This window comes from Ornithodoros turicata, unplaced genomic scaffold, assembly GCF_037126465.1.
Source record: "Ornithodoros turicata isolate Travis unplaced genomic scaffold, ASM3712646v1 Chromosome54, whole genome shotgun sequence".
In the NCBI taxonomy this organism is placed as follows: Eukaryota; Metazoa; Arthropoda; class Arachnida; order Ixodida; family Argasidae; genus Ornithodoros; species Ornithodoros turicata.
Window position 1 is genome coordinate 267,700 of NW_026999382.1, and position 23,951 is coordinate 291,650.

The window sequence follows — 23,951 nt, forward strand, 5'->3', positions numbered from 1 at the left end:
AAGATGCGAGAACACGATATGTTGCTTTTGCATCGAAGTAATCAGGCTCCTCGTGATTATACAATTGGGATCAGCGGGACCAGAGCAAGTATATTTTTACCTGGCAATTAATTTGAAGGGCACGCAGCAATAGCACGGAATGGAAAACGAAATTCTACAGAGTGCACTGCGACTGTCCTCGCTGACATTAGGTTCGGGGATGGTCTCACATGTAGGGATGGAACGATATCGATATCCCTAAGATATTATCGATATTTTATGCCTGCGATATTATCGATAATTTTAAAATATCGATATTAACATAGATTTTAGTATCCATATTCACATCGATATAGATATCTATATGCATGCTGAGAGAAATATCAGTGCTGAACGCTGATAGAAATATAGAAATATCGGCGGCCTCTCAGTGTGGACAAGATATGAAAAAAAAAAAAGGGAGAGGGTCAATGAGTTTATTAACCAAACCTGAAGCCTTTTGTCTCCTCTCTCGCTGTTGATTTGGTTTTGCAACACATGCCGATACTTCCTGCGATGTGATCCATGTTCGGGTGGGGGACCTTCTCAGTTTCTAAATGTTCATGGAGCGTCCGGGGCTGCATTTCTTGCCGAACGACGCTTTGGACGAGTTCACCGAGCGCGTAACGTACACGGCAGTCGAAACCCAGGACTTTCTGTTGCTGGCGTGGCTCCGTCTCCGCAAACATCAGGCAGGATGGTGAGGATCCGAAGAGGGCGACATCCTCTGCACTCCCCTAAATTCTTGCGCTAATTATTTCCCAATCTTTGTCACGATAATTGAGGACGTATCCTCATTGCTCTTCGTTATGCACGCTGTTCGTCGCCGTCTTCATCACGTGCGTCAGTGGTAATACGCATGAAAAATAATAAAACAACAGCAACGCTTCCTTTTCAATTGTTGAAATGTTGAATTGAAACAATGGCGTGAAGGCATGTAGTAGAAATTAGGATAAAGTAGCACAAATTGAAGATATCCCTCTCTACAGTTAAACCGTTCGATGGACTGAGGAATCGAAGAAAAAATCCGGCGAGGCAGTCAGTTCGAGAAGAAAAATGCAACTAACTTTATTTATAGAGAAACTGGGAAAAAGCGGGAAAGCGTGAGAGGAGAAAGACATTCCTCTGGGTCGGCTCAGGTTACAGCCGAGGACGAGCGTCGCTGTAACTCACAGTGAGGCTCCTCGAGAGGGAGCGTCAACTTAACTCGCATGGTTTTTTGACCATCCGCACTTACAGGTAGGCGTGTGATTTTGAGGTGCAAGTTCCCATACGTGTTCAAGCGCGGATATAGAAGATATAAAACTACCATGAGGGAGAGAGAGAGCTTTCAGATGTCACACCGTGGACGTCCCGACGCCATACACGCCGGCGCAAGCAGTTGTCGGCGGAGGAACTTCTCCAGTTGAAACGTAAGTGGGTCTGTGTACGAGGGAGGCCTAGCTCAGGCAACGCAAAGCGCAATTGGCCAAAATGCCACAAGCTAAGCGGGTGATGCAAGATGGATGCACGACGCATACTGCAGCGAGCTATGCAGTCCACCCGTACATCTGAGCCCCAATTCCAGGTGATTTTGCTTAGAAGCGCATAAGTTAACGGTCCTCCCCTTTCCCTTCATCACACTGCCCTCTCCACCGAGCAACGTGCCGGCAGCCTAGGCAGGCAGATCGCTCGTTTGCATAAAGTTAACCTCCCCCTTCTTTAGCGTGTGACAGTGTCTCACGCAAACACGAAAACGACAAAGCAATGGGGGCCGTACGCTAGAAAAAAAGAACTACCTGCTAGTCTTGACATTTCGGAAAAGATGGTGCAACCGGCCAAGGAGAACGACAAACATGGAGGCCCTTAACATGCAGAACCCCAGTGCACATATTACTGACATAGCGACTGACCACTGGCCAACATCAACGCCCTCGCCCCCTCGGAGACATGGATCAACCTACCGCGACATTGGAAGGCCTGTAATGCGTTTCCCTTACGAAGAAAGAAAACTGAAATGCCGGTGCCGCCACCTACACGAGAAACGACGAAACTATCTTAGCAACCAAGCCAGTCACGCTCAAAGTAGTCAATAAGGTAGAACACGCCCTAGCCGCTGCAGACGAAGTTCGCGACGAATGCGTCGTGGAGACGGCGGAATGGTGTTTGCATGCGGTCAGCCAAGCAAGGGAGTAGAGGGAAGGAGAGAGACGGTTGTGTCCTGATCTGGGATCGCAGAAAGCACACGAGCATCCCTTCTTTGGGATGCTCTCTGTACCACGGTAACCGTCAGTATGATTGGCGAAGCTACCCCACCTATGCGTGCACAAGACTTGTAGAGGACGGTGGTCTTCCTCTACACGAGTGACCGGTGGTGATGGAATGTCCCAGCGGGCAGACGTGCGTGGTCTCACGATAGGACGGTGCCGGTAGAACTGACGAGCCAGCGCAGTAGCGCGTGGCAGCAGAGGCACATAGTCATCATCATCGGTGGCCACCACAGTACTCCCTCCCTCAGACGCGGAGCGGGTAGAGAGACGCGGCGATAACAGGCATGGCGCAGGAATGAGCGGTCACTTTGCGGTCGCTGGTGGGCCACGAGTACCGGAGCGTCGAGGAGGGTGGCGAAGGCAGGCGGGGCGTGTGCGGTGGGGACGACGTGAGCCGTAGGCACGACAGCGTTCATGCGTTGCTGATCTGACACGTCGTCAGGGCGAGTGACCAGCGACTTGGCGATGCGGTAAGGGAGCGCGTTGCTCATGGCAGCAGTGGCACATCGTCGTCATCATCGGTGGACACCACATACTCTACATGGATGCCACCTACCCTAATAGTGCACTAGGCCGGGATACCATAAGGGCAAGATCGAGAAGTTCCTTCTACCGAAACTCTTCAATTACTCTGCAAGCAATGCCCTCGTAGAAGACTTGAAGGAACGCAACAAGCCCATGATTGTTATGGAAGACTTGAATATGCCTCAGAACAACTGGTTCGTTGACTTCGTGAAGGAAAGCTTCGACTAGTCCAGACAATAAATTCCCACAACCCGTACGGGAAGTGTTATAGACTGTGTCAGGAGCATGGGCAAGCTAGCGGTGGCCAAGTGTGTCAGCTACTTCAGTCCTCACACACCTCTACTGTCCGTCGTCGGAGAACGCCAGCGATGAGCACTGAAATGCTGTCGCATTTCAACGACAGTCTGCACAGCGGTTTCTGCCGTAATTATTTGAATTTGCCGCCACTCGTTAGACGTACAAGCGATTAACCCCCTGTTCTGAGTAGGCGATACCTGTTGGCGAGATAGACCGCTATCGGACAATGCGAAAATCGCGTCTTTCCTGCGCTCGTAAAGCGCGTATAGATCTGGTTTCGGCTCATTTGTATAGCGAAATTTGACATTGACATGCTGAAGGGTTCTCCTTAAGAGGGCATTAACAAACTCCTAAGGCAATGTTTTAATTAAGTTTCAATAATTACCTTTTTAATTATAAAAGCTGCGAAGTTGTCGCAATCAGAAAATCTGGTCCCTATAGGGTCGCCAGCTACCGGAGCCGTTTTCAAACAACAAAACAAAAAGAACAAAAATCCGTTCGATAGGTCGTCCGCCAAAAAATCGTGAAGGAACACTTTTTTTTCTTTATTTTGTTCATTGGGCATCTTCGGGGACGCGTCTTTCCTTCACCCCCAAGTGATGCACATATATTTTTTTGAAGAATATGTTCGCATTTAGCTGGGACACCCTGTATTTAACGCATATCTGGATCCGTAAGGTACGTGGAGCATTTTTTTCCGCACCACGGTCGGTGCCGTAGGAGAGTGACCGTGGTGCGGAAAAAAATCAGTCCAGTACAATCAGTATGCACGAGCAACGCCTTCTCGATTAAAGAAGGCCTACTCGATGAATTCTTCATTACGTGGACAGTCAATCGCGAGCGACGATTTCAACGTAAGGAGAATTAACCGAACTCTACCTAATGCACCCACCGCCAAAGGAACACCTATCGCAAAGACAGAAACCCTGTCCATCGTCTTCATGCATGGCAACTCCCGCTGAAAGCAAAGCCGTGATTGGCGAGATTCCTAAAGACAACGTCATGCCCATTAGTGACGCAGTTGGTTGAGACAAGTACGTTAGCCGCCAAGGGCAGTAAAAGGCACACATTTTGCCTTTCCCTGGACACAAAACGGAATAACATGGCCACTTACCAGACTGACTGTTGCTGACTGCAAATTTCTGAAAGGAGACAACGGGAGAACATGTTAGTTATTTTACCATACAAGCGTTACCTATTATTCTCAGAACAACGTAAATAATACGCTGCTCAATACGCCGCTTTTGAACATTTTAGGCTTTCTCTTATTTATTTTTAATAAGAGGAATATCATGTAGGTCTGCTTATGCATGCCACTGAGGATCCGAGAGCTCCTCTGAGGGCTCCTCCCTGCCAACGTTTACCGGTGGGTCATTCCAGGCGAAATGATCCAATGGGTGCGCTCGACCCCCCACAATTTTGGTTCAAAAAATTACCACCCATTCCTTACGACAGGAAAAGGCATGTGTCCGAGATTTACTCGAAAATATTTGCCCGCTCAGACTAGTGGGCAGAATATTGCAGCTGGACAGGTGTTTGTGGTGCAGAACGAGAGAGCAGGGTTCAAATAATCTGCCAAGGTTAAAATATTCCCGCTTGTTCCACATTTGACCAGTCAAACGGACCCCATTCGCGGGGCTATTTCGTCCTATTTTGGGCCTCGCTAAGGACACTTTCCAGATGAGTGAGAAATCCAAGAAAAATTGAGGATATTAACCACTTCCAATACCATAAGTTAATTTATTTTGAAGATTCAATTCGCAGTAGTGTTTGCTACATTTAATCTCAAAGTTTGAACTTTGTTCAAAGTTCGTTGATTTCGATGCGAATTTTGAAAGTGAAGCGGTCGACGGGCAGCAGTAAAAAGGTATGCAGATGATAGCTCGAAATGCAAAGCAAAACATATAGAAAAAGTAAAAAATTACTTTTCCATAAGGGCGAGAAAATATTTTTTATGTCAGACATGGTACGTACGGACCGTGCGGGTATACTGACGGGCGGCTCTCGTAGCCGTGGTTTGCAGAAGACGCCTGCCGGCTGGGTGACAGCTGTACCGTTATTAGTTCTGGACCTTCCTTTTTAAAAACCTAAATTGTCTTTGTTGATATCATTTGTAATTCCATCTTCGGCGTTCAGTCGTCGCAGTAAGAGAAATGCACAACGGTCCGTGAAGTGGTAATGGCGGTGGCGCTGCGCTCACAGGGGGAATAGGCAGTTTTCGCCACAGCATCAGCGGCAGACTGGCCATAGGACTCACCGCGAAATTTCCCGGTGGGCCGATGGGGCTGGATACACATGGGCCGCTCAGAAGGCCGCTTAAGTGGGCCGCATAGTGCTAATCACTACCAGTGTCACGAGTAAATGCTTGCCTGTGCAGTACCACCTCGATGCGGTAATTTGTGCCGACGTTATCTGTGAATGCACGTTGATGCTGTGGAAGGGCGAAAGCAGCCTATTGCCCCTCAGAGCGCAAAGCCACCGCCCTCACGACTTCACAGACCGTCGTACCCCTGTTTTACTGCCACGATTGAACGCTGAAGAGGGAATTACAAATGATATTGTAGAGGAGGGGGTATTCCTCTACATGAATCTTGACCGGCGATGATGGAATGTCCCAGCCGGCAGATGGACGTGGCCCCACGCTAGGACGGTGCCGGTAGAACTGGCTGGCAGGCGCAGTAGCGCGCGGCAGCAGAGGCGCGTCGTCGTCGTCTTCCACGGGCCGCCACATCATCAACACAGACCATTTCGATTCTCAAAAAGAAAGGTCCAGAACCACTATGGTACAGCTGTCACCCTGCCGGCAGGCATCTTCTGCAAAGCACGGCCACGCGAGCCGCCCGTCAGTATACCCGCACGGTCCGCATGTACCATGTCCGACATAAAAAATATTTTCTCGCGCATATGGAAAAGTAATTTTTTAGTTTTTTTATATGTCTTGCTTTCCATTTCGAGCTATCATCTGCATACCTTTTTACTGTTGCGCACCGACCGCTTCATTTTCAAAATTGGCATCGAAGTCACCGAACTTTGAGTAAAGTTCGAACTTTGAGATTAAATGTAGCAAAAACTACTGCGAATTTTATCTTCAAAATAAACGAACTTAATGTATTGGAAGTGGATAATATGCTCAATTTTTCCTGGATTTCCCACTCATCTGGAAAGTATCCTTAGCGAGGCCCAAAATAGGACGAAATAGCCCGGCGAATGGGGTCCGTTTGACTGGCCAAATGTGGAACAAGCGGGAATATTTTAACGTTGGCACATTATTTGAACCCTGCTCTCTCGTTCTGCACCACAAACACCTGTCCAGCTGCAATATTCTGCCCACTAGTCTACTTACTTCCCGGTATGGTTTACGTCATTCTTACAAACTTTGACCTGGCGTAAATTCTGAGCGGGCAAATATTTTCGAGTAAATCTCGGACACATGCCTTTTCCTGTCGTAAGGAATAGGTGGTAATTTTTTGAACCAAAATTATGGGGGGTCGAGCGCACACATTGGATCATTTCGCCTGGAATGACCCCGGTGCCAATGACAACGTATGCAGCACCATTTTATCGAAGACTTGGATGTCATTTGCGCTACCACGAAACAAAATCCTACGAGCGTGAAGTACCCAGTAAGCGACATGCATGCCGCTTTCCACGTTGTGCTACCTACAAACAAACCATCGCCGATGAATGATTGACGGTTCTTTCAATTACGCTGCGTCCAAGAGGAAATGCAACGCTCGCATAACGTTGGTTCTGATATTTACCTGAATGACGACGCGGTTACAACGTAACGCATTACAGCCCATTGCAATTACTCGGAGTAATTTTCAAGTAATCTGATTAAGCTTCGACTAAAGGCTTATTCGTAGACATTACCAACGCACAAGCTATATCCCAGCCCATATCCAGCTATGCTATTCCACTACGACGAGCGATGTCATTGTAAAAGCACTTGGCACGTCATTTCATTTCTGGTAATTTATTTTATTATATATACATTATTATACTCGTGTTACACTGGTCATGTCATTACAACACATCTGTCAAACCGGGTGCCTCGGTTCAAGTACTGTCTTTTAAAACGTTACACAATGCTTGTGGTGCAGAATGCTATAGTTTACACGAATCCTGCACTTGTTATGTGTGTACCCGAAGGGCTAATGTCAATTCTGTATGACTCAGGTGGGACCTAAACATAGATCCTAGGGGGAAAGAAAGAGGAGTAAAGTGGGAGCAGCCATTGTAAATATGCTGCCTATAAAGTGACAAAATTAGAAGGAAAAGTTAGCTTGACAGCTTGAACATTGTCTCTCCGGGTAAATGAAAAAGCGGAATGGAATGAAATGCAATGAAAGCGAAATGAAAAAAAAAAAAAATTGCTGATAGGGTCAGACATACCCTAATTATTCATATGCTGGATTTTCGTGACACATCTCGCATCAGAGAACAGAGAGAGGGCGCAGACAAGCTGGTTCATGATGACAATGATGACAATGATGACTGCCTCGGGTTGCATCTTTGTCAACATCTCACATCGTCGGCCGTATCATCTGCGGATTACTCTTTCGTTTTATTTCATTTCTATTACACGTCACCGATATAGCGCGGCCCTACAACGAATAGCTACTTCGGTTAGTCTGTACTATCTCCCCCCCGGGTAAAGAATCTGTTGTGCGTCGCCTATCATAATTGTCGGGGACCGTCATCGCCAAAGGGAATCATCTTCCTTTTGCCATCTGGGACAGTTTATGTCTTGAGGTGAAGTCCATATCTTCTTTACTCCGAACGATGCTTTTTTTTTCTATTTTGTACAAGACTCACATAAACTCTTAAAATCCTCTCCTCCCTTTCAGCAGCTGTCATTCCAAAAATGTCAAGTCTGCCATCGTCTCCTCTTGTTTCAAGAACGCTTTACAAAAACCGTTTCTTCCTTCCTCTCCGCTCAGCAGGCTACCCCGGAACCTTTTCCATGATAGGCTCCTCGTTCCTCCTACAAATCCCCCGCTCAAGAGTACATCAATGGCTTCCCTGGGGTTGTAGCGTACTTTCACAAGTTCTCCCACAATCCGAAGAAGGTAGCCGAGAAACTCCTCGCTCACATTGTTTTCTGAAATAATTTCGCGAGATCAACACCTTTTTCAAGTATATACACACGATTGCGAAGACGTCAGCTACTCTATACCCTTCTCCTGTGGGATGGCGTATGTGGGACGCACTTCCCGTTGTCATTGGGCGCTGTCACGCTGGAGAGGCAGACGACAAAATTTGTCGGCCGACACCCAAAGACATGGTATCTCCGAACCTATCACACTGTACTTCGGAAGCATAAACCAAGCGTTCATGATGAATGCAGGAACTCCGACGCCTACCTTCATCTTCTAAGCTGTCATTCATGCAGACGTCTTTGGACTACTATTAACTACGATGAGTTCAGTGACAAAAAAAAAATATGTTCGCGAAGCCGTGGCGATTCCGCCCAATGCTGCTTGTGTGAGCAATCCTTCTGGTGGAGTGGTGATCGAAATGATTATCGTAATTACCGACCTTTCTCTGTGTTATCTGTAATTAACACAATCTTCGAAACAACTTATTAGTGCGAGGATGAATACCTTTTTAGAAAAGTTTCAAATTCTTTCTACCACGCAGCATGGCTTTCCCGCAATGCGATCCCCTTCTTCAGCTGTGGTAACTGTCACTGAATTTATTAATCACGCGTTAAACGACAACCTTTTGGCTACTGGCATCTTTATAGACTCGAAAAAAGCCTTCGATACGGTGGACCACGAATTCCTGTTGACAAAAATGGGGTGGTATGGCTTCCGTGGCCAGGCCTTACAGTTTTTGAGCAGTTACCTGTCCTCACGTACACAGGTTGTCGTACTCAACAATGCTATATCCCAGCCTCGAAACATATAAATAGGAGTACCACAGGGCTACGTTTTAGGGCCAATATTATTTTCTTTATATATTAACGATCTTCGGAGCGGCCTTAAAAATTCCACATGTGTAATGTATATTGACGATACGAGTTTCTTTATACCTGGCACAAGTGTCACACAAATTCGATCATGTGCTGGAGATAATTTACAATATATTAATGAATGGTTTAGATCTAACAAACTCACGTTAAACATAGATAAAACTTGCGCGATTGTCTTTCATAGCACTTGGTCTAAATTACGAAGCTTCGCAATTAACCTTACCATTCACGGGAAACTTGTACAGCAAGTTGATGAAGTTAAATACCTTGGTGTAACTATTGACGAACATCTCCAGTGGAGGCCTAACATTCAACACGTTTGTCAAAAACTTTCCATGGCTTGTTCCCTCCTCTTACTTGCAAGAGAACTGTTTTCTATTGGTGTACTATGCTGTATTTATTTCACACTTGGTCATTCACATTTAGTTTACTGTTCAGAATCATGGGACCATATGTTGGTCCCATGATGACCAGTCATGACCATGTTCGTTCCACCGTCATGACCACCAGTCCTACGTTGAACCTATTCTTAGGCTACAGAAAAGATGTTTGCGGATCATGACTCTCACAAACCGTCGCAGCCCCTCCTTGACCTTATTCCGAAATTTAAAAGTTCTTCCTTTTCATTATGTTGTGAAACAGCGTACAGCTTTACTTATGTACAGTATTATTAATCGTAATTATCCGTTTTCTGTTCACTTGTTACAATCCAAATTGAGGCCGACCAGAGAGAGAGATTTAGGGAGCTTTAACCTTAGGAAGGTCAATAATGTTTATGGTCGTAGGTCTGTGGCATTTCAAGGAGTTAAAATATGGAATTCGCTTCCCATAGACACAAAAAGAGCGACCCGCTCTCACTAGGTTCTGTTTTGAATGTTTACAATAGCTGTGTCCTAATCAGGTTATGTACGCGTCATAAGTGTTTAAATGTGTTACCCGTATTGATGTGCTGTCAGTATTGCTGTGCTTGAGTTTTTCATGCTGGTGCACGTGAAATTGCCTCTGTAAATCATTGTAGCCGATCCACTACTAGCAGACTGCTATGGGTTTATACATGTTCGGTATTTATACCATTGTTCACTATCGCAATAAACAGCCAATTCAATTCAATTCTGTATCCCTTGCGTGGCCCTTCGCTTAAAAATGACACAGTTTGACAAACAATCCACTGCACACACTGTCATTCTCCAGGAATTCCTGGAGATTCACCGTAACTTCGGGAACCACCATGCAATCTACACTGATGGGACCAAAGTAAGCAATGGTGTGGCGGCCGTTGCCCTTGAAGGTGATTCTATTATGACGGCACGCCTGAACACGAACGCCACAGTTTTCACCGCAGAGCTTTACGCGATTCTCCTGGCTCTGCGGCACATTCAACAAAACGACCTTCAAAATTCAGTAATTTATTCCGATTCGCTAAGCTCTGTGCGTGCGCTGCTTTCATTCTATGACAGCAAGAATCACCTCGTTAAGCGAGTACGAGCGCTTGCGACCCAACTTTGTTCCCGAGGCTTTTCAATCTGTCTCTGCTGGGTCCCCAGCCACACTGGGATCCCGGGGAATGAACGAGCCGACCGTGAGGCTCGGCAAGCGTTGGCACAAGAGGAGTCAGCTCTAGGACTACCCTACCAAGACATCCTGCCAGTGTTAAAGAGAGCTGTCTGCACACAGTGGCAGCAGGAGTGGGACATGGAAGAAAATAACAAGCTACACCTCACACAGCCACACGTTTCCCCCCCGCATCGGACTGAACACATCAACAGATCATCCGAAGTTCTTTACGCGAGACTGAGGATTGGACACACATGGCTTACGCATCACCACCTACTCAGAGGTCAGGATCCGCCAGCTTGTGCGCACTGCGGTGACAGCTTGACTGTCTTGCACGTACTGGCATCCTGCCCTCACTTCGAACACCAACGCCAACAGTATTTCACCGCATTCTACAGATACCATGTCCCACTCCACCCAGCCCTTCTACTGGGTGACACTCCTCTTGTGCCGTTTGATAACGTCATTAAATTTCTGACCACATGTGGTTTCTTAGTCAGATGTAGATGATAAGCATTGCTCCGCTTTTATCCAATATCACTGAACTCATGTAAATATCTCATTGTCACACTTTTGTCACACATTGTCACACTAGCTTGCTTGTTGTCGTCATCCTCTTCTCTCTCTCTTATCCTCGTCAATCTCATCGCTCATACCTGTAGATAGATTTTAACTACCACACACTCTCTCTCACATCATCTTTCCCATAATCATCTCCGACACGCTCACCATGGTTTTGGCGCTCTATGGCCTTTGTTGCCTTTGTGCCATTAAACACATCAATCAATCAATCAATCAATCGTGACGTCGTTTGTCTTCTGTACTAAATAAATATTCTGTTGTTGGTTTTCCGCTTTCGTGTTCTGTCGTCTTTTACGTGTTCTCAAGCTCAAGATTTTCTTGCGCAATGAATCTTCACCGCCATCCTCGCAGTTCTTTTAACTGGATCCAGGACATTCGCTCACCAAAAATATGCTCACCTTCCGAAAGCTCAAGTCGGATAATGCTCACCCAGTTTTTTAACGTCCCTGTTGTTTTCGCAAGTTATGTCACGTGTTTGGTGGCGCAGTATATTACAAAAATGTCTGTCCCGGGAGAACATACGAGGGTGGTTTCATAAGTTTCCGGCCCGACCAATTTTTAATAGTCATAGAGACGAAACAAGTGTATCACTTTTCGACATAGTCACCCTTAACTTCGATGCACTTTCGACACCTTTCAACCAGCATTCTTATACCCCTGAAAAAATAGTCCGAAGTTTTGTCCGCAAAATGCTGGAAAACTGCCTCTTGCACCTCACTATCGTTTTGAAATCTCCGTTCTCTGAGATCCTTCTTCAAGTTTGAGAACAGGAAGTAGTCACTCGGTGCCAAGTCTGGACTGTAGGGTGGGTGGTGAATTTCTTCGAAGCCGAACTCCTTCAGTGCAGCCTTGGCAACAGAACCCGTGTGGACAGGGGCATTGTCCTGGAGCAACCGGAAGCCTCGACTCAACCTGCCGCGCCTCTTTTCCTTGATGGCGTCTCGCAGTCGGTGCAGGAGTGAAGCATAATAAGTCGCATTCACTGTGGTGTTCCTCTCTTTGAAGTCGATGAGGAGGATCCCGTGACAATCCCAAAATCTTGTTGCCATGATTTTCTTTGTGGATTGTGTGACCTTGGCTTTTCTTGGGGGTGCTTCTCCTGGTTTGCGCAATTCCATCGACTCCTTTTTCGAAAGGGGATCATAGTAGAGCACCTCGCAGTAGTCTCATCCCCTGGGACAATTGACTTCAATATTTCTTCTTCGTTCCCTTGACAGAGCTCCAAAAACTCTTTCGCACAGACGACGCGCTGTTGCTTTTGAACTGACGAGAGAAGTCGTGCCACACATCTCGCCCTGACTTTTTTTCATGTGAAGGCCCTCGCCGATGACGCGAAAAACGGTTGTTTTGGAATGCCCCAGCCTTTCTGAGATTTCCTTCACCTTCAGATGCCTGTCGCTCAGCACTTCCTCCTCGACAAGAGACAAATTTTCTTGTGTCACCACTTCCACTGGACGACCATCGCGTGGATCATCTTCAATGATCTTCTCATCTTCTCTCGCCCCAGTCGAAACTGCTTAGCCTAGTCTTTTACCGTTGTGTACGAGGGAGAGGCTTCCCTGCACACGTTGTCCAGTCGCGCTTTAATTTCTTTAGGCGAAAGTCCCTCGTTTGTCAAGAATTTTATCACAGCGCGGTACTCGATTTTTTTTTTCATTTTAACTGAAGAGTGCACCCTGGCTGTTTGAAATGCCGCTCTCCAACCGACAAAAGCATGGAGAGGGTTGATGGTGGTGCTCCGGCCCTCCAACAGATGGCGCCACGCGTCCTTAATCGCATTTTCAAATTCGCGCGCATTTTCTACCTCGGGCCGGAAACTTATGGAACCACCCCCGTACTCTGCTGTAGTGATGACTGGTGGGAAACATGGAATACTTGCGTCATGTTTTCAGCCATGCGCATTTTACTTCACTATTATAATACTAAAACAATTCTTAGATGTACACAAGCAGAGAAGCATGGTATAGGACTCAGGTAGTAGTGGGTTATGTCAGTAACAGCGGAGCGTGAGTGTAATGATCGACGACATTTATTGGTCGTTCATTTACTTCCAGAAATATCTTAAATCAGTCTGCTTCGCAACTATTAATCTAGTGAAAGTTTCGCGTGCCTGACAAGTGCAAAAGCACCTGAAATAATGCATATCAATGCTGCTTTTACGCTGTGAGGATAATATCATGCTTTGTGCTAATAAACTAATCCAGTCACCAAGTTGAACCGTGACTTCATGAAATGCAGTGGGCGCCTGGAGAACGAACACGCTTCGGTCAGCCGTCACGGGCTGGATAGATTCTGGCGGTGTCTGTACGTTGTTTCCTAATACATCTGCTGTGACGATTTCTTTCTGTTTAGTGTTGTACTGCGAAGCTTACGTGTGTGAAAAGACTCATCAGATTCGACATGGGAAAAGCTATACCGTCACAGTCGCATCTGCAGTAAGTACTTTGCAAGCACCAGTCGATACCCAGTGCTCGCGTTCTCGTTCTGGGCGCTATGCAGCGAATGAAGCTTTTTTAAAGATGTTGCAGTAGAGATTCCGCTGTGACTTTTTTGCCGTATATTACCGGCATTGTCACAATTACTGCTCAAGTGTCAAAAACCAATAAAACAATCTCTGAGAGGAAGTTTCTCTTCACCTGAAAGACGAAACATCAGACATGTTGTTAGCCGCTTGGTAGTATTTCCTTTGGACGTGTACAGATGCAAGTTATTGGCATCCTTATTTATAAGAAAGTGGTGTGTCACAAGGGCAGTGTCGCACAGTGTACAGGATGTTTTTATGAGTGTGTGTCTTCACCCAAGTAACAATTTTTGTATGCAAATATTAGTGAAATTCACATTTATGTTTTAGGACACAGTTGAGAGAAGCTCCTAAATGCTCTTGAACCCAGTATTTGTGATATTTCTGCACTTTGCTATTGCTATGCATGTTGACCCTACACCGGTAGATGAGCCATTCTACAGGTATATGCTAAGGAAAAATAGACACCTTGCTACTAATGACCTCATCAAAGTTCCTGCTAAAGCTGAAGAAATTGCTTTCTTTCTTATACATAAAAAGTGTGCTGGGTGGACTTTTGTTACTCCTGTCTGAATTCGAATTTGCGGAAAATAGCACTCCTATAGTACTCATTACAGATACTCCCAACCCCGCCAGTTCTCGCTTGATACAAATACAATTTTGTCTCCTGATAGTCGTCAACGTCCCTTTGGTTCTGCATTTCACGCGCGAGTCAAGCTATACTTAGTATCAGAGTCGTACCAGCACAGTTGCATGCAAACACCGCAGACGCAAAACAAGCACTCAAGGGCTATGCGTCGTCTGCTCTCCTGCCTCGCATCCAATGCGTGACGTCACGGGCTACTCCCCGCGAGGTGGCGACACCAAAAAATCTCCGGACGATGGCTTTGGATAGGGAGCCTCCATGTCAGGTCCCCCAAACTCACCTCGGAAAAGCGTGCCACTAGATACCCCACTGTTGCCGTTCCGGATCACTTCAGCGCGCTAAGTTTAGCGGCAAAATGTTTTTGTTGTTTATGCGAGTGAATCTAGTCTTTATATGTCCAAATAAAACGCGTATAACAACTTTCTGTGTCGTGTTTCACTTTTTGGTCCCGTTATTAAACGTGTTGAGCGATCGGAAGGATCTAGTGCACGGCTGCGTGCATCACATAGCGTACCTGTCGTACCAGGCGCCGCAGGCGCAGTCGTCCATTTCTCCTTCGGTGACTTGGCCTGGCTTGGATTGTGCTTCAACTGGATCTTTAGCGCGCTGCAATTCAACGCACGCCAACGTCTGGTAACAATGGGGTATCTAAGGGCGGCCTCCGGCATTGCACGCATCGGGATAGGAACAAATACATGGGAAAATGGCGACCTTGGGGGACCTGCTCCATGTGCGTCCCCGCGGAGAAGCCGCAGCAGAGAAGCCGCAGTAACCATGGAGGAAGGAAACACATGGAGCGTCCCCTCCGACAGTTTTCCATCGGAGCGAGCGTAGACCGCTTCCATGCCCGCTTCGCACCGCATTTTGGGATACTCCTGTCTACCCACATGACCGGTCATGTGACCCTCCAGACAGCACGGCGACAACAGAGCAGACGGCGCGAGCTGTAGTTGTGTCACAGTTCAGATAGGAGTACTACGTTGAACGCGTGCTTGCACTTTATTTCTGTATGTTCGAATGTTTACTCTTTTATAAGAAGACCAGCCACAGTGTGCAGAACGCAAAAGGAGTACGCAGGACCGGAAACATCACGTGTGGCAACGGTGACTTCCAACGTATGTACGTTTCTTGGTTAACTGGTAAAGAATGCCGAACTCAGAACAGTATTAATCAGAATTGTACAACAACAGATGACATGAAATGAATCTGCGGTAGTGTCAGGTCTCGAACGGACAATTCAACATGACTTGAACAGACGCTGGCGACTAAAACAACTGACCGTGTACTTACGAACACGTGTTCCCGTGACAGCTGCTTTCAGTTCAACGAGAGCCGCAGCCGGGACAAGAACACATCAAACACATTACCATACGTCGTTTCTACGACGGTGCTCACATTTTCACAATAAATTACTTTCGAAAAGCAAAATCATACGGAGAGCAGCACGAGAAACGAGGCCTTGCAGAACCGAAACTTTAGAGGGGATCACGTGGTGGACAGGACGTATTGGCGATTTTGACTCGAGCGACCACTAGAGGGTGGCTACGCTAGTCTGGCGTGAAGAGCCGCTCCTTGTGTTTCCTTCCTCCATGCAGCAACCCATGGAGGCTCCCACAGGGGTGGCATCCAATGTATTCCTCCGTAGACGAAAGCGTGCTGGGCGAACGCAATGCATCCTGGACAGGTCGTGGTCGCACGTCACAGCAAACGTCAAGGCACACGTGACCTTAAAGATGGCGGTGCCCGTGATCGGCGACCAAACCGTTTGTAAACAATGCGGTTGTTGTTTCTAGACGACGTTTTGGATGTTTTTCGATCACGGTAATTATTTTTATCCGATAATCTCGCAATAAAACGCGCAGTTTTACACATAAAGCCTCGTATTGTTGCCAACTTCCAAAGAGCCGATGCGATGTACTTAAACTAAGGTGAAATGGGCTACCGTGTTGCGGAAGAAGCACCGCGTAGTTTACGCTGGCAAAATACGGTCATCTCTTGGTGTTATGACGGCGAAAATATGTCAGTAAGCGGCAAAACGACAGGTAAACAAAGTCACATGACCTCAAAATGAAGTTTTCTATGACGTGCGACCAGGACAAGATGGCAGTTTTGCCAAAAGCACCCGCTTGAGGGTTGTTACAACAATGGCGGGTTTGTGGAGGCTCCCTACCTTTGGAGCGACGCCAGCGCCACGCTGTGGCGGGAGCACGCATTATATCCGCTGTTTCGCTGGCTCGTTAGCTGTCACATCGACTGTGTTTGTCCAATTCTTCGTATGTTGCGTCATGGAAAACGTAAATCCTAATGGATGGTCGTCGTATTGCTGCATTTAGGCACAACAAACGATGGATACGCGATGATATAAACGCCTCGTGTAACCATTTATTCGTTTCTCGGAAGCTTACACGGGAAGAATAGGAGAAAACGTTGGGTCAACAGTTCATTGAATGGAATAAGCCTTCATCTACGCCTTGGAATTTACAATGTGCGGCACATTTTATTTAATGATGAGGTGAGCACACTTTTAAACGCGAGTTGCCTCCCTTTTTTTTCCTTTGTTCTAATAAATATATACCCCCCCCCCTCAAGTGAAAAGTCGGTACCAACGAAGAGAACTGTTGGAGTTGGACGGATTAAAAATAATACGGAGAGGTTGAACTTGTCACCTGACAAGTTGTGCTATTCCGAGAAAACAAAACAAAAAGCAAAACACAACAAAAAAAAAAGAGAGAGAGAGAGAGAGAGATGACTAGGCTAGGCTGTACGGCGCAGTGTTCACGGGCACATGACCGTCAGAGGATAGCGCCACACAGGAACCAGGGCGTCTCGTACAGATGAACTAGTACTGAGCATCAAGAGAACAACTTGAGATGAAGCCTACGAGAGCCTTGAATGCGGCGTCTCTCTGGTTGGCGTCCCACGTCCCCAAGACCTTCTCTATGGAGAAAGCTCTGTTGTCCAGACGAGTTAGTGCGGCCCGCAATGTCTTGCGTTGGGACTGATGTCTTCTGCACTCCATAAAAATATGTTCAGTATTTTCTTCCATCTCACACTCTGGGCAATCCGGGGAATCCGCCTTGCCCACCTTTTGCAGGAAATGCAGGCCACACGTTCAGGCGTGCACGATGTAGAAATGTTGCGATACTTCTGGCAGTCGAGGGACGGATGCTGAATTTTAGTTCCGAGTCTATTCTTCTGAGAAGAGATGACCCACCATCACCTTGTAGCCATTTGCGTTTGCACATGTCGTCTGTCATGGACCTTAGTAGAAATTTGATGTCCGACCCTGTATACATCACGACGTATGTGGTGGAAGCCAGGTGTGCAATTCCAGCTATCTCGTCTGCAGTTTCGTTACCGCGGATGCCAATGTGCCCCGGAATCCATTGGAAGATAACGTCATGTCCCGGGTCCGTACATCCCTTGTATTCCGTTAGGATCTCCTTCACCGTTGAAGCTGTCCAACTGTTCCCCAAGAAAGCCAACATGGCCTCCAGTCCAGCTTTTGAGTCGCTATAGACAATCCAGTGCGCAGGTCGCGCGTGCGTGGCTATCTATCTCACGGCAAGGTGTATAGCTACCAGTTCCGCTGTCGTGGAAGAGGTCCTATGGGATAACCGCACTATGCCCTCCTTGGAGTGCTGCGGTACCACGTATGCCGCTGTAGATCCGGATTTCGTCGTGGAGCCATCGGTGAACATAGCAATTCTTGGCTGGTTGTTCTCGAACATGGATAGGCAGTATTGTTTCAGGGCCGAAGGCGGCAGATTTGACTTTTGATGATGGACACCTGGCACCGTGGTGTAGATGCGAGGACAGCCAAGCGACCATGGAGGATGTAAGATCGTACACGGAGAAGGCCTCTTAGGCAGAGTCTCGCGGTATGGGGAAACGGCCTCGGAGAAAGAAGAGTTTCGACGGTGCACTTTCCGTACCAGAGGATGTCTGTCATGTTGCGTGCGCAGTCGGATGTAGTGCCGCAGAGTCTCTTGCGTCCTCAATACATCCACCGGTGGTTCTCTGGCCTCCGCTGTAGACAGTGTGTTAGAAAAAGCAACGAGTACACCTAGGCAGACTTTGAGACTTCTTGTCAGGACGCTCTGGAGCATCTTCTCCGAGGTCTCGCTAATTCCATGCAGGACCGGTAGATGATATGCCATCACCTGCCGAATAAGTGCTTTATGAGCAGTGAGGAGGGACGTGGTCGACATTCCCAGCTGGGACCTGCGAAATGACGCAGGATGTTGGTACGCGCGACGATTCTGTCCTTCAAGCACTTAACGTGAGCAGCCCATGATAGCTGACGGTCGATGACAACTCCTAGGAAACGGTGATGTGGCACTCTCTGAATCGGATGATCGGTGAGCTTCAGTTGGAAGTTGGTCATCTTCTTCCTAGTGAAAGGCAGGTACACAGTTTTCTCGGGGGATATGTCCATACCCCTTTCAGTCACGAATGTGTGTGTGCAATCAAGGGCTGCCTGAAGCCGCCGCTGCAAGGCTGGCAACTGAACTCCCGATGACCATAGGCATATATCATCGGCGCACATACCGATATGCACACCCTTAGGGAGTTGCTGAAAAAGAAGTGCCATAACTACATTGAATAGTAGAGGACTAAGTGCACTCCCTTGAGGTACACCGCTGGAGACGTCGTGATTGTCACTGCCTCCGTCTTCCGTGTGCATGTGTACGGAAGGGCCTCGCAGGAAGCGAAGGAGCCGACCGTGAATTCCACGGATGTACAGGCCATGAAGTACATGGTGATGACTAACCGTGTCATATGCTCTGCGAATGTCTAAAAAGGCCGCCACCGTGACTCGACCTTCGGCTCGTATACGGCGCGTCGTGCATTTCGTCGGTAACAAGACGAGCGATTTTGTATATATTTCCACTGCCTTTCCTGATGCACATCGCCAAGCATATCACGACGTGGACGCGACTGACATCAAAGGCAGGAGGCATTTCGAAAAAGTACGGTGGCCGGGCTACATATTTCTACATCATTGTGAGCTCTGGCCTCCTGAAGCAAAAATATGATTCTCAGTGAGAAAGATTTCCGAGGATACGTGCAGTCAATGATCATCCGCCGTCAATGAATGCCGTGTTAGTCATGCCAGCCTTCTTCGTGGTGCACTTCAATTTAGTGAAGGTAACATTTACCTGGCGCACAATATATCGAGTAATAATACGTATATAAATAAAAATACGTAAATACACGCAATACTCGAATTTTGGTCACACTTGCGCCCTACATGGGCGACATATTCCACATGTGTTCTGTGCTGATGAATTTGCTTAGCCCTGTGCTACAGCAATATTTTTGTTTAGTCTTTTAGTGCAGCGAATAGGAGTTGTTTGCATGACAAATGCCCAATATGCGGAACATTGCATGATATGGATTGCCATTGCGCGCACTGCCGGTCTCGGTAACTCAGGTAGCAGCGTGTAGGCTTGCTGAGCACCCTAGGTGCTCAAAATTGTCCGCAGTCCTATACCTGACTCTACGTGCAGCATGTAGGTAGCCATACCGCAGACCCCCTTACGTGTAAATTTCCCAATGATTATTTAGAGTGTTAACACACGCGAGTCAAAAAATTCTGCATAGAAGATTTCAGCCATACCTAAGCGCAAACACAACACACTCGCCTCGTCACTCTACAGCATGACTGTGCGCGTGCTTTCCGCGAGGAGCGCTGTAGCACAATAGCGGTGTTGTGCCCGCTACTCAATTTAGGTAGCGAAATACCGCTACCCGCTACCCTATTTAAAAGTAGCGCGATACTAGCGGCGCTACAAATTTACGAATGTAGCGCGATATCGCTACCGCTACCAGAAAAATGTAGCGCAATTACCCTTCCGCTACTTTCTCGCCGATTGCCTATGAATATGTGCCACATATACGCCAGCCAGATTCAGGGCTGAGCGACGCCCGCGGCTCGACTTCTTTGAGTCGGGCTTACATGATCTGACAGCGAGTTCACTGGACGTACTCTAGCGTCTAATTTATTTTATTTTCTCCCTCAAAGGTAGCGGTAGCGGAGTTACACCTCCGCTACTCAAGAAAGTAGCGATTACAGTAGTGCCCCTACAAGTAGCGCAGCTGCGCACAACACTGCACAATAGCTAGTGGCGCCTCTAGCGAAGCGCCTGGTCGAAGCCTGTGGTCGTTTCGTGAAAATTTGGGGCCGCGAAATTCCTTCTTTTCTCTTTTTTTATAATGCTTAAACAGCTACTATATGCTGAGACTCTGGGAGGGTTATCCGTATATTCTGTCGGATGGCTCCATAGCGCAATCCTGCAAGGAATGCAAATTCCTTTTCTTTTTTTTTTCTTTTTTTTGTACTTCATATCTCAGGATGCGTTGATGCTACTTGTATGTGAGGCGGTGTTCTTCCTCCTAGTATTCATTGTACAGATATTAAGCCCCGCAAGGTTTTTGCCCCTCTCTCTTTATTTTCTCTTTTTTTGGGGGGGGGGAAATCAGCGACACAGAAATGCAGACTAAAAATTTTAGGTTCAATACCTTCAAACAACAAAGAAATGAGAGCTGTGCGGCTATAAAGGGCGAAAAGGACTGACAGCATCTAAGATTATCATATCTTGCGTTATGGAAGTCATCCCTTCCACCAACGGAAGACTGACGCTGGTTTTTAGCAGTGTCGGACGATGAATGCTTTTCTAATAGGGTGAAAAAATAAACTTGCGATTTGAAACATACAACGCTTATTATGGATCAGTTTTCATAGAGCGGAAAAGATGAAAATAAATTATGAAACCGTGAGCGTAGGCTCATGGTAAAAGAGAACGGGATGAACAAATGTCCTGTTCCAGCTCTGGATTGGTGGGCCGTTCAGCCGCTCCCCATTTCAACTACCACTTGTGAGGAAGGAAGCGTCGCGCATCCGATCTTTCTATGTTTTCGAACAAACCTGCCCCTTCGTCCAGCTATTTAAATTTATGATGGGAGGAATTTCTTTATGAGAACAAAAAGAAAAAGAAGGAAAGGTCAGCCAAACGGGGGATTTTCCTTAATGTATCTTAATGTAATACGCTTCTGTTTGACGGGACTTAAAGGTACTGTAAAGCAGCACCGATCAAATGTCATTTAGTGTGGCTATTCGATAGTCCAAGCCACCAGGACAAAAACTGCGCAAGTTTCATTCCAATCGACGGTGCAATTAATTAGAAAATTACAATTAAAGATTACGGGCAACACTGTAGGAGGTATTCGAAATGAATCCGTACTCCTGACACATACGGCGGCAACCACATTACATGCGTATAACACTGGGCCCGACATAACAATCCACCACAATCCACCATAAAATCCGCCCCTGCAGTCCACACAACGATCCACATCTGAGGATAAACGGATAAGCGAACTGAAATGAATTGCTGAGCCGTTGAAAAAAATGTGTCAGACGTTCAAGAAGCCAGACAGCGTCGGGACTTGTTTGTTCACAGAGGTTCACAGAGAGAGTTTGTTCGTTCGAAAGAGGCCGCGAACCGAAGGAGCGCGCAGGCGCAGCAGAGAAGTAGGGAGAGCCTCCATCGAACAGCGCTGGGTTACTTCGCAAAAAACACTGTTAACAGGGGTTTCAGAATGCATAGGTAAACAAGAGAACTAATAATATGGTTACTAAAATAAGGAAGTTCCGGTGTAATAGTGTGTAATACCAATTTTCGGTGTTGCCCGCTGTACAGGGGGTTGTTTGACACCAGGCGTCGCACCGCTCCACTACGCCGCATCTTTCATGGCAAATTAAAAATATTTATAGGGCGTTGTCCGTCGTATGATTCCGCATATGGTATTTAGAAGCAACAAAGTCTCTAGTCACATCGCATATCATGCTTGTCTACTGCTTTACAGTATCTTAAACGACTTCCACTTCCTTTTTGGACTAACCAAACTTTTTGGGTAACATAGGGCTTGGGCCCTCAGTGTGAAGCTCATTAACGAAATTGCCGCGACCAATCAGATGGCGTATCGTCACTGGCAGCCCAATCATTATCACCAAGATAAAGTTATTAAACGTGAAACCAAATCGTGCCGATCTAGTAGTTGAATATTTCCGAGTTGACCTCGAATGCCGTGAAACCTGAGCAGAGCTGCCCTTCAATGAAATTAACTTGAAAAGACTGCTGCGCGTCCGCACAGAGAATCAACCCTGCACGTGGTTTCATGTTGTGGTTCTTGTTTCGCGGATCCGAGAACCTTACGCTAACACGTCGCGGCAAGCTTACGACGCGGTCAAACGGCAGATCGAGAAAGAAATAGGCCTTCAAAAGACCCCACGGATGATGACGGCCGGAGAGCCACTTTTCTCGCCTTTTTGTAAACTATGTTTTGTGACTAATTTGGATCGGCCAATCGATCGATCCTGAAATAGGGATCCTCCAGTGCGCAGATGCAACCCTTCACATGAACTGCACAGGTGGCTCTGCTTTTCCTTTATTTATCCGCGCGGTTCAAAAGTGCACAAATGAACAGAATGCAAAAGAGCTCAGCGAGCGCGGACTCTGTAATGTCAGCGCGAGGTCGCGGGTGGATCACAGGCTGGTACAGAGTGGTACAGGCTGGTACTACTGGTGCGGCTGCACCGTTGCGCACGGTCGCTTTTTGCAGCGTACTTTAAATTCAATTTCTGCAATAATTATGACTCAGTGGTGTGAATTACTTCTCATGGTGCGCATCTTATACTGGCCTGCTTAACAGTTTTATAGAAAGAAAACAGGGTGTTAAAAATGACTTGCTACTTTAAAGGATGTGTACGACCGCACTAACCTAAGGACACAAAGTGTGGATGAACCTACAAAAAAGCCTGTGTATGTCATTCTACCGTATATAAAAGGGGTATTGAAATCTATCCAAAGAACTTTAAGTAACGACATTCAAACCCCAGAACACCCTGAGAAGACTGTTACGCCATCCCAAAGACCAAGTCGATTTAAAGAATTCACTGGCGATTTAGCGGTAAATGCGAGAGAAATGCGTCAGCATTAACCGCTTTTTCTGGTCCATACTTGACTTCCGGGTATCCACTTCCGGTTATCTACATCCCGTCTATACCTGACTACCGGTATGCATTTCCGGTCCAACTCGACTTCCGGTTCTCCACTTCCGGTCTAACCTGACTTCCGGTTGTCCACCTCCAGTCAATGCTTGATTTCCGGTTTGACACTTTCAATTACTATATGTATGTCCATTTAATTAAATTAACCTTTAATTAGCCTCAATTACTTTGTTACCCAGTAATTACCCTTTAAGATATATGTCACATATGTCACCTGAAATCCTACAGTGAGTTTTCGAGTTGGCTTGACACCCACTTTACAAGTGAGCATGGTATCCCAGTGGACCTTGATGCGTAAACGAAATTTTGTTGCTTTGCTTATTACTATTTATCTTTGTTGCTATTTTTGAAATGCTCTTTCGTGGTAGATCAACTGTGGTGTCTCCCCTGTGATATCCTTGACGATTATGATAGGTGAACGAGTTGGTGTTGCCTGGTTGTTGGTTTTCTTTTTCTTTTTCTCGGGTTAACTGCTATTACTTGAAATGCTCTTTCGTGGTATATGT

General features: G+C 46.7%; 1 protein-coding gene across 3 annotated transcripts in view; it reads right to left on the reverse strand.

The window, feature by feature from the left end:
* LOC135374358 (5'-AMP-activated protein kinase subunit gamma-1-like) overlaps positions 1–23,951 on the reverse strand; it is a 398,802-nt gene that overhangs the window by 171,398 nt on the left and 203,453 nt on the right. For all 3 annotated transcript variants that reach the window (XM_064607350.1, XM_064607349.1, XM_064607352.1), the window contains one exon: positions 4,204–4,231. In XM_064607350.1, coding sequence (XP_064463420.1) covers positions 4,204–4,231 — 28 coding nt within the window. The remainder of the gene's footprint in view (positions 1–4,203; positions 4,232–23,951) is intronic.